This window comes from Psittacula echo (genome assembly GCF_963264785.1).
Source record: "Psittacula echo genome assembly, chromosome: 2".
NCBI classification, from domain to species: Eukaryota; Metazoa; Chordata; class Aves; order Psittaciformes; family Psittacidae; genus Psittacula; species Psittacula echo.
Genome location: NC_137737.1, coordinates 144,655,497 through 144,672,901, shown reverse-complemented (window position 1 = coordinate 144,672,901; position 17,405 = coordinate 144,655,497). Strand labels below are relative to the sequence as shown.

Genomic DNA, 17,405 nt, shown 5'->3' with positions numbered 1-17,405 from the left:
AAGCAGAAGTGTGATGTTCAGAAGTCAGATTTAATGAGATGCTTGACACTGAGTTGAATATCTTGGAAGTATTGTTCTTGATTGCCTAGATATGTCAGCCATCTACAGAATCTATACAGAACTGGTCATTGATTCTCAGTAAAGAACAGAAGAGAGAATTTCAGACACTTTTAAGAAATAGTCTCTGGGGTCAGTAATGAAAGCATTGTTCTGGATGAAAAAAGCAACTGCTGTAATATTTTAAGATTTGGTATGTGTTTCATAGACACCAGGGAGGTGGGCATTGTGGGCAGTTCATCACATGTCTCTGCTGCTCCTTCCTTCTCACACTCCATCTTGGATCCCTCCTATGGCAGACATGAACATCTCCAATAGGGGTCTTTCCCACAGACTGCGGTTCTTCATCAACTGCTTCAATGTGGGTCCCTTCCGTGGGGTGCATTTTTCAGGAACAGACTGCTCCAGCATGGGTCCCCCACAGGGTTACAGCTCTTGCACAACCCTGCTCCAATGTGGGCTCCTCTCTCCATGGGGTCACATCTTCCTTTGGGTGCGTCCTTACTCCACCATGGACCTCCATGGGCTGCAGGGGCACAGCCTGCCTCACCATGGTCTGCACCATGGGCTGCAGGGGAATCTCTGCGCCAGCACCTGGAACACTGCCTGCCCTTCCTTGTGCACTGACCTTGGTGTCTGCAGAGCTGTTTCTCACATATTCTCATTCCTTTCTCCAGATGCAATTGCTCCTGCACAATTCTTAAATACTTAAATGCTTAAGCACAGAGGCGCTGCCACCATTGCTGGCGGGCTCAGCCTTGTTCAGTGGCAGATCCATCTTGGAGCTGGCTGACATTGGCCTCATTGGACATGGGGGAAGCTTCCAGCAGCTTCTCACACAAGCCCTCCCTGTAGCTCTGCCCCTCGCTAAGAGAACCTTGCCATGGAAACCCAGTACAGGCCTGCTCAGGCCACAGTTCTTTTTAGGCGTGGTCCTCTCCATGGGCTGCAGGGGAATAGCTAGCACATCTCCCCTTCTTCCTTCTGTGACCTTAGTATTCACAGGGCTGTTTCTCACACTTTTTTCCCTCAATGCCTGTGCAGTGTAATGCCCTTAAATACATTTCACAGAGGTGACACCAGCTTGGTTGATGAGTTTAGCTGTATCCTGTGGTTGACTGATTGCGGATCTGACTGGAATTGTGTCAGGCACAGGGCAGCCCCCCTGGTCTCTTCTTGCACAGACCACTCATGCAGCTGTTTGTGGTAAAGAAATAAAAATGTTCTTAGGAGCTGCTAATCCATGAAAACAAGAAAAAACGACACCTTCCCCCCACCCCAAACAAAACACATTTTGGATTACTAAATCTCACCCAGTCATAGAAACACAGATCATGAGTTCTCAACTTCCAGCTTTGGAGGGTTTTTTTATGATGAACCATCAAACTTGGAATTAAAGTCTAAAATCTTGAAAAGTGTCAAAATAATTTATTTCAAAATGCGACATTTTGTTTGGGTGCTGATAATACTTGTCTAATCTCCTTCTACCCTTTTGACTTATCTAATAAGGTTAAATGTGAACTGTCCTTCCTCTTATTAGTCACAGATAATTTCAGAGGTTTTGTCCTTGGTTTTAGAGAATTTCTGTCAGTTATATCTTTATGGATTAACAATGATGGAGGTGTATGAAATCTTAATGTTAAGATACCATGTTAATTTTTTCATAACATCTTAAAGTTCTTCCGTACAAAAGATGGAATAAAGGTTTCCCTAATTTCAGTAGGAGAATATTTGAGTATGAATATTACAAATAGGATAAGAGAAGTATGCTCAAATACACAAAGAAAATTCATAGTGTGGTTTAAATAAGATAATTTATCATAGGAAATTAGTGCAGTTTTAGTAATTAGAGCAGTTTAATTGGGATATCTGAGTTGTTTCTGTCTGAGAGTATCAGGAGCAAGGAAGGAACAAGCGGGAGCTGAGGTGACCCCACTCAGGCCATGCACTCACCAAAGATGTGCAGTCCTGCAGAGGCTGAACATGGGGGTCAGAGTTGGGGACTTTGATAACAGAGTCAGCTGACAGCCCCTAATGCAGTAAGTGATGAACTAGGTGCAGGGTCCCTTTAGGAGCCCAGTCAAAAAGAGGATGGCCAGGAAAAGAGCTGGGACAGGCTTTTAGGCTGAGCTTGAATGGAAGTCCTGGGGCCAAAGGCAGAGAGGATCATCAGGGTCCCAAGGCAGGGCCAAGATTGTGCCCTTACAGTTTTAGCAGTTTCCAGTTTTGTCTTAGATTTTTGTGGTAAAGCACAACATATTGTCTCTTTATGCTTTGGAATTTTAATTTTCTTTTTTTTTTTTTTTTTTTTGTTTTATGAAATAAGGGATGGTGCAGTTCCCTGATACTTGTCAAGCGCTCTGAGATGAAAGTTCTATAAAATTACTGAGTAACAAATTCTTTGGCTTACAGATATATTGCAGAAGAGCGGAAGGTAGATGTCTTATGTGATAAATACAGTAGAACTAGGAGTCCAGATGTTTGAGATAGAGAAGAAAGTTGTTGCCCAAAATATAACTGAGCAAAACATTAATTCACAAAAAATAAGGTGGAAACTGAGATGAATGGTTCTGTGACTAACCTGCATGGATACTTGACAGTAATTATATTTAGATTACACAATAAGAATAGCCTTTTCTGACAGATTTTGGTATCTACCTTGATAGATTTTTCAGAGGCAGAAAATAGGAAATAAGGAGTGAACTCTCAGAAAAGATCACCTGTATTTTGAGTTGAGCTGTTTCATTTTTATCCTCTTACTTTGTACTGATGAGCTGTTTTTTAAAGGCATTTCAGGACTTGCACTGTCTTAATATCACCCTTAAAAAAGATGAAATAACATAACTGACTCAGGCCTAACATGACAGTACTTTTTATTCTAATTTTTATTCTAATTTTAAGGAACAGCTCTTTTAAGGTACATTTACATTTGGATTTAATATCTAACTATGAGTAACTAGAGTGGCAGATATTCAGGAAAACTTTCAGATTCTGAAAGCACTTTTCCTAATAAGACCCATGGGGTCCCTAATTTTGCTGCAGAGTGGGAGTAATTTGACTTGTATTTTAAACTTTATCTCCAGCCAGAGTTTCATTCCAATTTCCCTTTATGCTGTACAGAAAATATAATTAGAGGCTTTTGCCAGTTTGAATATTGCATACTTGTATGTGCTTTTCATTTTAACTACTGTGGTTACGTCAAGTACGAAGAATTAGGGAGAGAAGTTAAATGAGAATTACCTGCAAGAACAACTCTTTCCTTCCTGTTTCCAGTGCCTCCAAGTTTCTTTAGTGTGAATCTGGCAATACTGATATCAACTGGTAGTCCAGTAAGTATGACTTTTGCCTTATTACTGAGAAGTGACCACAATCTTTGTATTGATCTGACAGTAGGATTGTCTTAGGATTCTACTGAGGCGTCTTGACCTGAGCTGGTTTTAGCTTGTTTGAGCTCTGACAGTTGCCTACTGGTCAAGAGACTATGTGACTGTCATGTATAGTCATATATGTCATATGTCATATAGGTAGGTTTGACAACCCTAGGCAATTGCTGTGGGACACATTGGCCCTCTGTGCTAAGTGGGGCTGGGGGGGCTGGGAATCAATAAGAGGCTTTGATAAGAAAACATCAAATATCTCTAAGATGATTCAGGACTGAGAGAGGAGAGTTTTATCATTAGCATCTTTCCAGGCATGACCTCAGGATACTGATGACTCACAATAAATGTTTTTCCCCTTCTGTCTGGGAAAGGATGAGGCTCTGATCTCAGGACACAGTCACTGAAAGAGTGACCATAACAGCAGAAAAAAGGGATAGGTACTAGGAAGATTAATTAAAGGAGTTACTAGTATTATTAGTGAGACTTGCTGATACTTAGACTATTAGTCCATTAAAGCATTAATTGAACTAACAGTAAATTTTGGCTCCATATATCATGTGTGCTCTTCTGTCCCAACATGATTTTTTGTGTAACCAACTATGCAGTACTACTGCATATATAGTCTGTTGAGCATCAAGTTGTAGTACCAGGTGCAATGGTTATTTTGTTTGATTCATTTATTAACACTTACCATAAAGGTGTAGGAACAAGCTTCCTTCCCCTATTTGGACAGCAGACTTGTATAACAATTTTCTATATAACATTTAAAGGAAAAAAAAAAAAAAAAGAAAATTGAGAAAATAACTGTGAAATACTATGAAATAGTAAGATACTGACAACATTTTAAGAGAGGTAAACTGTGTAAACATCTGAGAGATAATGGCCCATTATTCATTTTGACTGTTACACAAAGAAGTAATTGGTCAGATACAAGATGTATTCAATTCAGTTTTATTAGAGTAGCTGTGAAAGTAGAGAGAAGAATCGTGCAGGATTCCAGGGAAAACACTCGGATAATCGCATACGTTGATTCTTGAAGGAGACAGTGCCCTAGAGGTTTGCTTTAGCATTTCCAGGAAAAGAAATCCTGTGGCAGCTCTTGGTGTCCACCTTATCATAGCTTCTGGGCCACTAGAATGAGTCCTTTGGGGGAGGTCTCACTGCATAGTCTGCTGAAGCTGTGGCTGCATCTTTTCAGTGGTGCATTCAGACTTATCTGCCTCTGCTCCTTGCTGACTGCCCTGACCATGGCTGGGTCTCATCAGTTGTACCAAGGAGCTATGCAACTTGTCACAGTCTGCATGGTAGAAAAACTCATATGTTAGCCATTATGTGCAGCCCAGGTGAATTTAATTTGTATTTATGTTAATTCTATTATATGTTCAGGAAAATGGGGTTGTAATCACAAGGTCACTTTTTGTATTGGTTATTTGCATCACATTTATGAGTAATGACTGTAAGTCCCTAACATCTTTATTAAAATCAGCGACTTACGACACTAGTCCTTCATGCAATCAGGACAGCAACATGTCTATCAGTGTTATGTATTACTTGCATCACAAACAACACATTCCTTGTATCATAGACTAACATTTCAGAGTATGTGTGTTTGGAAGTCTCCTTTTACCTTTCATCAAATTTCATTATTCTGCCAAGTCAACAGATTAATTAGAAAATCTTTGACATATGAACATCTGGCTCTATAAGCTGCAGTTTACTTCTGAAATTAAAAAGCATTTCTTAATCTTGGCACTTTTTTACATTTCATATCAACAGTACTACAAACTTTCATTAATCATCAGTTGGACCTTTATTCAGTCCTTAATGATCATACAGTGGTTTCTCATAGACTTGCTTTATATGACAGTAACTTTGCTTCAAAATTGAACTTTTTCCAACTTTGCAGAGGCATGACTGTCCTTCATTTATTTCAACACTGACATTTTTAAAACAAAGACTTTTTTTCAGTTCTCTAGAAATCATACCAAACTTAACAAAAAAGAGCCATAAGGTGAATTATTTTTATCCTTTTAGCTGAATAATTCCAAAAATTAATCAACAGATTGTTAAAGTACTTTACAGAACAAGTATTTTTTCAGGGTGACATAACATAGAACTTTTTTCCCCCTTCTTCCCAAACATTGGCTTATTTAAGTTTTGTTTGTCTAGTTCTAAATAGTTCATTAGGTTAAATTTAAAGGGTGGTAATTTGCTGTTCTAAAAGTAAAAAAAAAAAATAGCTTTTTGTCAGTCATTTGGATGCAGTTCTAAGATCCGAAAGCAACAATCAAGGCTGTATGTAGCTTCAAACTTGTCAATGCCCTGATTCTCAGTTGAATAAAATGCTTAGTCCTACTACAGACAATTTTACAGGAACCAGCCTTAGGACCTAGGTCTTTCACTGACTTGTGCCTTTTTTAATGGCTTAAAACTTGAGCGATATATTACCCTCAAACTGCTAATGGAATGCTATATTTTAGACACTTTTCTTTTGGAAACTTTTCCTTTTCTGATGCATGTTTAACTTTGAGAAAGAATTGGCTTTAGGGAGAGGAGTCTGTTTTCTTTATTCCTTCAAGACTGAATTAGTACCATTTACTCTGTTCTCAGAAAGTCATGTTCTGTCATTCCATATGACTGGACATTGAGCTATGGTAATGCAGAAGATTAACTCAACTGCCATCTCCTGTTTTCTTTAATTTAATTTAATTGCTTGCTGTATTTCCAACCTAATCTTTCTTTCACTGTATTGTTTCTTGTTTTCATTATTTGAATACTCAGTTGGGAAAGTTCATATTTTGATATTGTAATAACCTTTAAAATTGGTCTGTTTTCCCATGCCAGTCTGCTATGTCACTAGATGGTCAATCTAGTAAATAGCAGATTGATAGCAATCCCTGAGTCATCCAGGGATTAATGACTCAAGTGTACTGGATGCAAACAGAAGAGCAGCCTGATACCCACCTACAGCTTGAGTTTCACACATACAATTAAATTAATATTACACTTACGTAAGAGTTCTATAGCTTCTGTCACAGAGACATCTCATTAAGTCTTTTATTGTAATACAGATATACCAATATTATATATGTTGCTTCATAAATGTAAGCTGCAATTAAAATTCTAGGAAATCCACAGCTCTGAAAATACTTTCATGCTACTTGAATATTTATATTTTAAATACTTGACAAAAGAACAATTTACAGGCAATTTACTCATCTTGCTGACCTATCTTCTTATCCAAAGATAACTGAAAATATCTATTTGCATGTAACATTTATTTCATATCTTCATAAAAATTAAAATCTTGAGTTCTTAGTTCAGGCAGCATTAGATTTTTTTAAGAGGTAGAAGAGGGTTTATTTATGGCTGTTTGACATTATATGTCACAGTGTCCTTGTTCTAAGATGCTTAAATAGAATTTGGATAAAACATTTCCAGAAAAAAAAAAAAAAAAAAGAGGGAATAAAAGGCCAGTACCCAAAATTGTCATGTGATAGATACTCACATTTATAATGACTGCCATTAAGACCTATTAATCTCATCACTGGAACTGGAAACATAACAGATATTCATAGGTGTAGTCAACTTGCTTGTTTACTGTTTGACCAAAAGGTTAATGGTTAGCTTAGTGTCTGAACCTCAGTGTAAACATCGTACTAACTGCGTTGATGGAACAAGAGGGGTATGTTAATTTAATCATTAAATCCTTCACAATCTTTCAAATTAAGCAATGTATTGAATATTCAGTTAGTTTTAGCTTTGCTTCTTTAATGTGAATCTTGTTCTTTATAAACAGATTTGGGTTTATTAAACCAGAGATCTCAGTTTTAGTCTTCTATCCATGAGTGAGTGTCCTTACATCTACATTGTGGGGTGGAACTTTTTGTAAAAGATCTTCATTATGAATCTGGTTACAAGAGTTGTTTTATGGGATCAAGGCAATCATAAGGAACAAAGTAAAGGATGAGAAATTTTTACTGATATGTTTCATACCAGGAAGCACAATTAGCTGTAAGTAGTTAATACTTCACATTTGTGTTTAATGCACCTGCTCCCTAAATTAACCAAAATATAACCAAATGGTATAAGTCACTGCTGGAGTGCTGTTCTGTTGGTTACGACTTGGTCTTTTGTAGTATTTGTATTATGCTATGGAAGTATTAAGCCCCACTAGCATGTATGTGTACATGGATAACGCATGATTAGTCTTATCAGAATATGTGATACTTTTTTTAATCAAAGCGTTCCATATAGCAGTTTTATTTCAACAAGCAAATAATACCAATGAGAAGGATTACACACAGCTGCAGTTACAATCAAAACAAGCACTTAAGATTTTGTAGTGCATACATATGAGCGATGAGATCTATATACTAAGATGTAATTCTTTTTAGCCTAAAGCTTTGGTAGAACTAGAATGGATTTCAGCAGTGCTTATAGAGCGGCTATCGACTGCAAATTCCTTTTTTGATCAATTCAGTTTCTGTAAATATCCTGGCTTGTGAGGAAATGCAGTAATTATATGCTTCATGAAAAAGTTTGTGAAAAACTCTGCTGTATATTTTTCCAACAAAAATAAGTGGTTTTCTGTTTGGAATATTTTTGGACATGTTTAATATTTGCTTCTATTTGCAGGGTTTGCATGCCTGTTACTTGATAAGAATCATTCTTCAAAACTAAAATGCATATGTTTTGTGAATGAATCAGTTTCACTGAAAGAATACCTGATATGTTGTCATTGATTTCTGCTCCCAATAAATAAGTAACATACAAAGCTTTAATTCCAATACCATTCTCTCCATACAAATTCAAACATAATAAAATAGCATTGGGCACTTAAAGTGATGACTGCCTGTTTGACTCTTTAGTACCATCTACCCTTTATATTCATATTTTGTAGTGTTTGTATCCTTCCTTGAAGTTTTTACACATTTATTAACTGATCTGATTTTGAGCTTTGACTGGACCTTTGCAATGTGGGCACTTTTTGCCTCTCTTCATACACATATCATGTCTAGATTACTTCGTTTGTATATTATATACCTTATTTAATAATACTGGTCCAGAATAAGCTTCTGAGCCATTTTTTAGCAAGATGACAATCATCGCACATGTGCAATGTATGAAATAGAAAACAGTGCTGTGAATGGAAGTAGTTGTTAAATACTTCGGCTATTATAATTGTAAAAGTGAAGAAAATATATCTGTGAACTTTGTACAAAATCAAATGTTTTTGTTTTATCATTTGTGTCTTCTACTAATCCTCATTTATTTGGCACCCGACTTAAAAGAGAAAAGACAGTTCTGTCTGTTTTAATTTCTGTTTTAAGAGCTATAATTTTAGAAGATTTTTGGTAATTAAAGCTAGTTTAGTACATGAATGAGACAAGTTTTTTAAACCTATTTGTCAAGATTATAGCTAGCCGGCAGTGTGCATTTCAGATGTTAAAGTAAGTGTAGAGTATTTTAGGATATGTGAGTATGTCTTCAGAAGAAATGGAGGATGCACACCATGTTATTAAAAAACCCAAACCAGTACTTTGCAATATAAAGTGGAAATCACATTAGACATTTGAGGGAGAATAAAATACTAATTAACTTCACTTGGACCAGTGTTAGCCTAAAGCAGATTTTTGAAAATTACCTCCTAAATAGCGCAGAAAAGGAGATGGAGGCACAGTGTTGTAATGAATTGAAAGAAGACTTTTATTTTCCAAAAATATTAGTTCCTTATTTCTTCTGTAAACTGTGATTTACCCACTGTCACAAACCAAATGAGATGCAAACATGGGAACTTCACTGACTCTACACTTTTACTTTCAGTAAGCACTTTTTTTTTTTTTTTTTTTACATTAGATAAAAGACTATCTAGGGTAGTCTTTGTTGACTACACATAGCGGTGAGATACTTAAAATCTCTGGTTCACAACCACTGATCTGAAGATTCTTCATGGACATTTCTAAGAGTTTATGAAAGACAACTGCAGAAGGGAAGCCTACTGTCTGTTACTTTTGCTATGTGAGTTTCTGTGCAGTTTAGGGGGAGTGACATCTTTTGAACAATAAAAAAAGATGAGGCGACTGCATTTCCTTTATGGTAGATATGGTGTTTTTCTTTGAATTTAGGAAAATATTGTAGACGATGAAGTTTAGCTATGCTTGGAACAGTAGCTGGCACAGAAGTAGGTTGGACTGCCAATGCATTATGATAATGGTGAAGAGCTTTATAATTTGATGAGAAGATAAATTGATGTGAGAAAGAGAGCAGTTATATGAGCAGAATAAGCATTCATTTCATGCCAGTCTCCATTATAAATTCTGTCAGCTTGCAAATCTACTTTCTGGGAACAATACCATAGAAATCATGAACTGCAAAGATCAGATTTTAGGAACTGTGAATTTAGTTAGAACTCAGATGATATCAACATGTGCTTAAGTTAGAATCATCTTAAGTATAACTTATAGCTGTCAAGGATAGATGTGCTAATGAATAACTGATTTGACAGGTAAACTTAACTAGGTAGATGCTCAGCTGCATCTAAAATGCCATTAATTTTCAAAGCCTGAGCTGGTCAGCTTTTAGCTCTAAGTCAGGACTAAGCTCAAACTTAGGTCTAGGCACTGTATGAGAACAAAGAAGCAAAGAGCAAAAAGAACACTGACGGTGCAAAGAATAAAAGTTTAGAGAATGCCACTGTTCTGGCTGGTTGAAGCTTTCTTCTATTACTAGTGACAATGTGGTAAATTTATTTTCAGAAATACTGTTTAAAGAAAATGGGATGTCTAATGAGAAGTGGATTAGAGTCAAAATATTATATTTACATGATGAAATATTTTGTTTTGATTTACTTTTTTTGCTGCTGGGGACAGGGAGGGGAGTGAGTGAGTGTGGTGCTTAGCAGCTAGCTGGGATCAATCCACAGCTCTCTACTCTTCCTGTACTTTTAATAATGTATTTTCAGATTCAATGAAGTGATTAAGTATTTCTTATTTCATATTACCCTGAATTTAGAAAACTACTTGCTCTTGGAAAAATAGATGTCTGTTTTATAGTTTTATGTGTTGGCCTGCATAACCTAAGCTCTCTTGTTCCGTGTCATGAACCTGAAAGTCACAGGGTGTAATCCTTTTCCTGGTGCCCAAAGCAGTGTTCTGCCTAACCTGTTAACTGATCCAGATAGACACTAACTCTTTCTAGCCTGAGTGTCATGTGCTTGCATCATGGTAGTGCTTTTCATGACCAATTATGTGACTGTGTGGTGTCTGGATTAGCACTGATTTATATCTCACCACTTCGTTATTGCGAACAGTCTTGTCTGTTCATACTTGTAATAACATACTATTAATTGATGAATAAAAAGTCCTACAGAAAGCAGTCAATAAATGTATGTTTGAAAAAAGTTTTCCACACAAGAGCTTTATCAAAGCTTTATGAAAATCTACTGCTCTTCATCTCTGATAATTAATCTTTCAATAATATTTTTTATTTGTTTGTTTTAATTCAGGCTCTCTGGAATGAATATACCTCCTCCAGTTATCAGTAACAAAAACTGGCTCAGACTACATTTTGTAACAGACAGCAATCACCGATACAGTGGATTTAGTGCTCACTACCAAGGTACATTTAAGGAAATAAATTTTTTTTGTGGTTCTTTTTGTTAAAAAAATCCTGTGCCTGAAGTTATAGAGGAAGTGGAAGGGCCATTTTAAAAATCCTCATAAAGGTGTAGTTTGTATTTGCATAATGATAAATTCAGTTGTGCAACCTATTATATAAAATTTTACAGTATGTTAGAGTAGGGGTAGTGTATTATCTAGTTTACCTACATACAGTTATAAAAAAATTATAGCAGATATCTACTTCACTTTATCCTATGCAAGTTCTGAGGTGTTAAAATGATCCTAATATTCTGAAAGATAGTGTGTAACAGATACAGAAATAATATTTTTGTTATTAAAATATGTATCTGCATCTATGGTTGTATATGTCATGCTTGTAAAACAGTGAGTGAGTTTCTATTTACTAATGTGGCATTTAATCACTCTTACTACCTATTTCTGAAAGTATTGTGATATTAAGGGTTTAATTAACCTATAAGATTCTTATCCACTGTTTTATGAACAAGCATTATTTTGACTAAGAGTGAAAGCATCTGAAGTATTAACTTGGGAATATCACCATTTGGAACAAGGTCATTCTAATGATGAAGTGCTAATGAAAACTGAGCTTCATTAGTGCATGGTAATACTGTCTGCTTTTTCACGAGCATAACTGTAAATAATATTTTTCAATATCTGCAGTGTGTCAATGGATCTTCAGGGAACAGTAACCGTTTTTGTGCTTTTGTGCTTTTCCATGCATCTGATTAAAAAAAAAAAATAATCATGGCATTCTGAGTGAAATTCAGTTCGTGAATTTCTTTTACAGTTCTCTATAGGAAATTCAGCAAAGGAAGAGATGAGGTACATAGACTTCTGGAGAATCTGATAAAATTAATCAACTAATGTAAAAACTGCAACTAACAAAACACTAGGGCTCCTTTTTATTTAATTAGTCTTTTGTAATAATAAATTTTTCACAACTCTGTGATTGCCTCAGATAACATATTCTATAAGAGAACACAACAAATTTGATTACTATGTTAACAAATATTGTATGTCTCTCTTTGAACTTCCTGAGTTCAGAGAAGTTCTGGAATGTGTATTCTGAGTGAATTTAGATAAAAAGAGCCTTCCTAGTGTTGCTCCAGGGCTGCTATAACTGAAAAGCACTGACTCATTTTCTGCATGGTATCCTTCACACTGAACATGATAAACACACTTCTTTACTGGGAAATTGCTAGCTTATGGGACTGTTAAGAGATATAAAGTAGAAACTTTATCTATTAAAGCCTACCTCAAAATTGAGAACCACGTGTTAACTGTTTTGCTGGTTTATATGAAGTAACTTGGATTGTTGAGAAGTTAATTTTGAACTACTGGGAAAAGAAGAACAAACTATCTCAGACAACACACATACTTGGATTCCTGCCGAAAGTGTGAGGTAATAGTTACTGAAAGAGAACAGACTTTTTTTTTAGTTTCAAAATATGTTTTCTTCAAGTCATAAAAAAACATGTGAGTTGGTAGTTGGGGAAAATTTTAATGTGCTGTGTATCTTCTATTTGTCTTTACCATCTAATTTTGTAGTGATTACATTATGGTTTTTTTTAAATATTATTTTGGTTTGCTCATTTAATTTCTAATGGCATATTGCTGAAAGCATGTTTAAATTGTACTGAATACTAAGTTGTGAAATTCTGCAGTAGTCCACCATTCTTAAAAATAAAGAAAGCACCTTTTACAACTCTTTGAAAAAAAAAAGTAGGGAGTAAATAATTTCAGCATGTAAAAGCATTGAAGTCCATACTCCATAAGGTATGAGCATTAAAAATTAACCTTGATAGTCAAAAATGGAAAAATACGTTGTCAGGTAATAGGGAGGAGTGGCTTCTGGATTGATTGTAGGGTAAAAGAGATAGTGTGAGGAAATTATATAAACATATTAAAAATATTTCATATGTTTAGACAAAAAAAATAAAATATGCAGCACAAAATATTTCCATTTGTGTTTTTTTCCAGTTAAAGACAAATTTAAGACTTTTTGTAAAGACCATTTTCAAAGAGTAATTTCACTGTTGCCCTGACATGAGTTGTCACAATAAAAATAAAGTTTTCCAAAGAACCAGGTAGAATATATACATCTGCCTGTTTTTTCTTGTATCACTTTTGAGAGGGTGTCTGTTAATCCTTTCAGTAGTCTGTATTATCACTGTAATAACTGTTGAAAAACTCACTCTTTATATGACTGTAACTTCTTACTGACTTCCCTCCTTCAAACTTCATCTTTCCTATGTAGTTCCACTATAACCAGAATTACTAATTTCTTACCACTTCATCTATTTTAACTTTTTCTATTCTATTGTTGCATCTTTCAAAGAATGACTCCAAATTCTGAACTTCAGGTGAATGCATAATTTTTACTCCATCACTGCTTGGCACTTTCTTGGTACTTGCTCTTTTCATCTCATCACTCCATTGGCTTGCTGTCTTTGTTTGAACAACTGCACATTTTGTGCAAGTATATTTGGGGGTGGGTGGTGTGACCTAGTGTCAGTGAAGCATTCCCACAGCCATTCAGTCCAACCCCACAACAGAACAGGGCAGAAAATAAATAGGAAGAACAAGAGTAAGAAAACTCATTACTCCTCAACTGTTGTCTTCGGTAAACCAGTCTTAATATAAAGCAATGAATTACTGGTTTGAGCATTGGAAAATAGTCAAACAATTAGGGAAAACAGCTTTCCTCTCCAGTTTTGGAGGCTTAACTTCATTCCAGACATCTCTTCTTCTTCTGTCTACTCCACCACAAATTACTCTGTCTTTTCAGTGATGTGAGATGCCAAGGTGTAGGTCAAGGAGTAGGAGTTTCTTTCTGCTATTCCTTATTTCTCACGCTTCTCTTCTATTATTCCTTATTTACTCATTGGCTCTGCTCTGATGTGCATCCACTGTAGGACACAGCCTCTTAGAGGAAGAAGCTGCTCCAGTGTGGGTTATCCATATGCTCCAGTACCTTTGAGAGTGTTACTATCTCTGGAATGGAGCACTCCTGCTCTGGTCTTGTTCCTTTCTCTCAGTGTTTACTGTCTTACCTTTAATACATTTCCACAGAGATGCCACAGATTCTGCTGCTGGGCTCAGTTCTGTCCTGTGGTGTGTCCACTGTGGAGCCAGCTGGCACCAGCTATGATCAGTGTGGGGCAGCCCCTGACCTCCCATCACAGAGGTCACATGTGTAGTCCCCCAGACCCCTCCTATCAACCCCCTGCCATTCATACCAATTACAGTCTGAAAAAAAAGTTTGTTGTTTTATTGGAACAAAAGAAATTAAATGAGTTTTATGGCCACTTTTTAGGCAAGATATGAAATAACCAAATCTTGCTGTCTTAAATTTATAGAAATGTTTTTTTCTAAGATTCTTCTCCACAAGGCAACTTCACATGGCCTAACTTCAGTGTAATATCTAAAGCTTCAGTGTAATATCTAAGCTATTCAGTGTATATCTAAAGCTAGACTCATGAAAAGAAGACTAAAAATGATGCAATTAGAAGTCTTAAAATCTAGCTACATATGAAAAAGCTAACAAACAGAAGACCAAGGGTATTACATAATCTTTTATAAACGTCCTTCTAATTTCATTAGTTTTCAAATTTTGCCTGATTTTTTTGTTTCAGGCCTTGCAAACACCTGTGGCTGTTTAAATTGTCTTATACAGAACAAATCAAATTTACTGAGGCACATGAAACTGTGGGAAATTCTCAGCTTCATTTAAATACATTGTCATGCAGGTTATGTTTGTTGATTTCTTTTAATGGGCATTCTAATCCACAAAAGATTTTGAATGATACAATTTTTAAAAGATGTTTGGTAAATGACAGTTAAAGTGCTTTATGTCAATTAGCAGAGAATCAGACTCTTTCCCTACTGAGGTTGCAGATTATCACCAAGACATGCTTTTTCTTGCTTGTCTGATCACCAGTGTTTCAGCACTTCTTTCTATTCACTGAAGGTTCATTGTCATGATGTTTTCTATCCTTGTTGCTTTGTTAAAACCCTAAAAGAGTTAGAAACTGTTGGCTGAAGTAAAACCAAAGCTTCATTGGATTTTCCTGAAGCTGCTGCTTCAATGTTTCTTGGCACTGGCAATCCTCTTTTGCTGTTTCTAAAATTAGTTGTCCTTTTTTACTCCACCCATTTGCAGTTCCTGTAAAGGTTCCTGTCACTTACTGCTTTCTGTTGGCCAGTCTTTGCACTCCATCACTTATGTATGAATCCATAATATTACCTAAGTAGACAGACAGGATTAAGTTATCTTCATGGCTTACAGTTTTACAGGCTGGCATACATAAACTTCAATATTCTTTATGTCAAGCATATCTAGACTATGTAAGGGCTTTTGGAAAAGAATTCTTCATTTTCTTATCAGTAAACATTACTTTAAGAATTTATAACTTTCCTATTTTTTGAGATCCAGAATCCTTCCTCTCTCTGTCTCTCTTTCCCTCCCCTTTTTAAGCTCTGAAAGGTTTCAGTAGTAGTTCTATATTTGCTATTTATTTCACTTGTGAAATCCATTTCTTAATTAGCTTTGATTTCTTCCCCCTTTCCTCTACCTCTAGTTAAGCCATGTACAAACTAGCGCTCCTACTGTGAGCAAAATAGTCTCAAATATGTTGACTGGGTGCACAGTGGCATCTGCCTTCCGCAAGAATCTTTGCTTACAGAAAAATACAGATGAAGAGATGAATATATCAATGGGCTTTTCAGAACAGAATAAATTTCAGCTATCATGCTCATACTGAAATACATGCAAATTGTTACAATGCTTAATACTTCACAGTCAACTGTGTAGAGCCAAAGGTGGATAAATGCCAGCACTTTCAGTGTGTGATGCAATATAGTAAAAACAGATGTTGGAAAGGTTTCTATTTCTCTGCTTGATTTTCCATTGTTCTTTTCTTTTTCTTAGTCATTTTGCATATGAATAGAAATGTATCTTAATTCAGAAAGATTTATGGAGTTAGACTTTTCTTAGATTATTTGTTGATTTTGCTTTCGAAGAGAATACAAAGCAATTGGCAATCAGGTAAAGAACAAAAGTAAGTGGTACTAAGCTGCCTCAGAACATCATGTCTTAAGTAGCCAGAAAGGGAAAACAGGCTCAAAACAGTACACAGTGCTACTGCCTTAAGACTAAGAAGTCATAATGAAGTCCTATGTGAGATTCAGCTCCAAGACACCAAAATGTAGATTTCTCTGTATGGTATCCTGTAGGTTTAAACACCTATTGATATCTAAATGACAATTAAAGTTGGAGAGCTGTAGGGCATAGTTCCACTGCTTGAGTCTACATGCACATATGAAATCACCTAGTTATCCAAGATGTTTTTATGGCAGTGGCAGAAGTGCAGAGGCTCTTCTGGCAGACAAACGAAGGTGTTGCAAAATGGTGTGTTATGAAGTAACAAAACTGCATGAACCTAAGCTATGTATGGGTAACTGACCTAGCTAATCCTTTCAGTGCAGGTTGCAGAGTGATTCAATTGACCATGTGGTAGGGGTTTGGTAGAGCTGCTTTAGAGTAAATGAGACATCTGCATGGTGTTGGGAAATTTACAGGAGACCACATGTCGTGGTTCAACCCAGCAAGCAGATTACCGCCACACACCTGTTCAGTCACACCCACGTCAGTGGAACAGGGGAGAGAATCGGGAAAGAGGTAAAAAAACTCATGGGTTCAGATGAAGACAGTTTAATGGAACAGAAAAGAAAGGGAAAATAGTGATAAAAGAATATACAAACCAGCTGATTCACAATAAAGCACTCACCATCTGCTGACCAGGCCATCCCTGAGCAGTGGGCTGCCAAGCCCCAGACAACTCCTCCCAGTTTTATTGTTCAACATGGAGTTCTGTGGTACGGAATATCCCTTTGGGCAGATTGGGTGAACTGTCCCATCTGTGTCCCCTTCTAGCTTCTTGTGCCCCAGCCTCCTCTCTGGCTGGGCAGCATGAGAAGCTGAAAAGTCCTTGATTTAGTGTAAGCACTGCTCAGGAACAACTAAAACATTGGTGTGTTATCAACATTATTCTCATCCTAAATCCAAACCACAGCTCTGTCCCAGCTACTAGGAAAAAAATTAACTCAGTTCCAGCTGAAACCAGGGCTGGAACCAGCACACGATGCCATTCTGGCACAGAAACTGGAAGACAGGGAAGAACTAATATGACAACAAAGAGCTTATAGGCAGCTGTTATGTCCTCTCTGAGACGTATACTTTAAGATTAATAAAAATACTGCATTCCACTGATTACATTGACTAGATTTGCATGTATTATGATAGTTTATATACCTAGTGCAGACT

General features: G+C 36.4%; 1 protein-coding gene across 3 annotated transcripts in view; it reads left to right on the top strand.

Annotated features, from left to right (window-relative positions):
* CSMD3 (CUB and Sushi multiple domains 3) overlaps positions 1-17,405 on the top strand; it is a gene marked incomplete at both ends in the record, with an annotated part of 652,566 nt that overhangs the window by 220,877 nt on the left and 414,284 nt on the right. For all 3 annotated transcript variants that reach the window (XM_080610435.1, XM_080610434.1, XM_080610433.1), the window contains one exon: positions 10,945-11,057. In XM_080610435.1, coding sequence (XP_080466561.1) covers positions 10,945-11,057 — 113 coding nt within the window. The remainder of the gene's footprint in view (positions 1-10,944; positions 11,058-17,405) is intronic.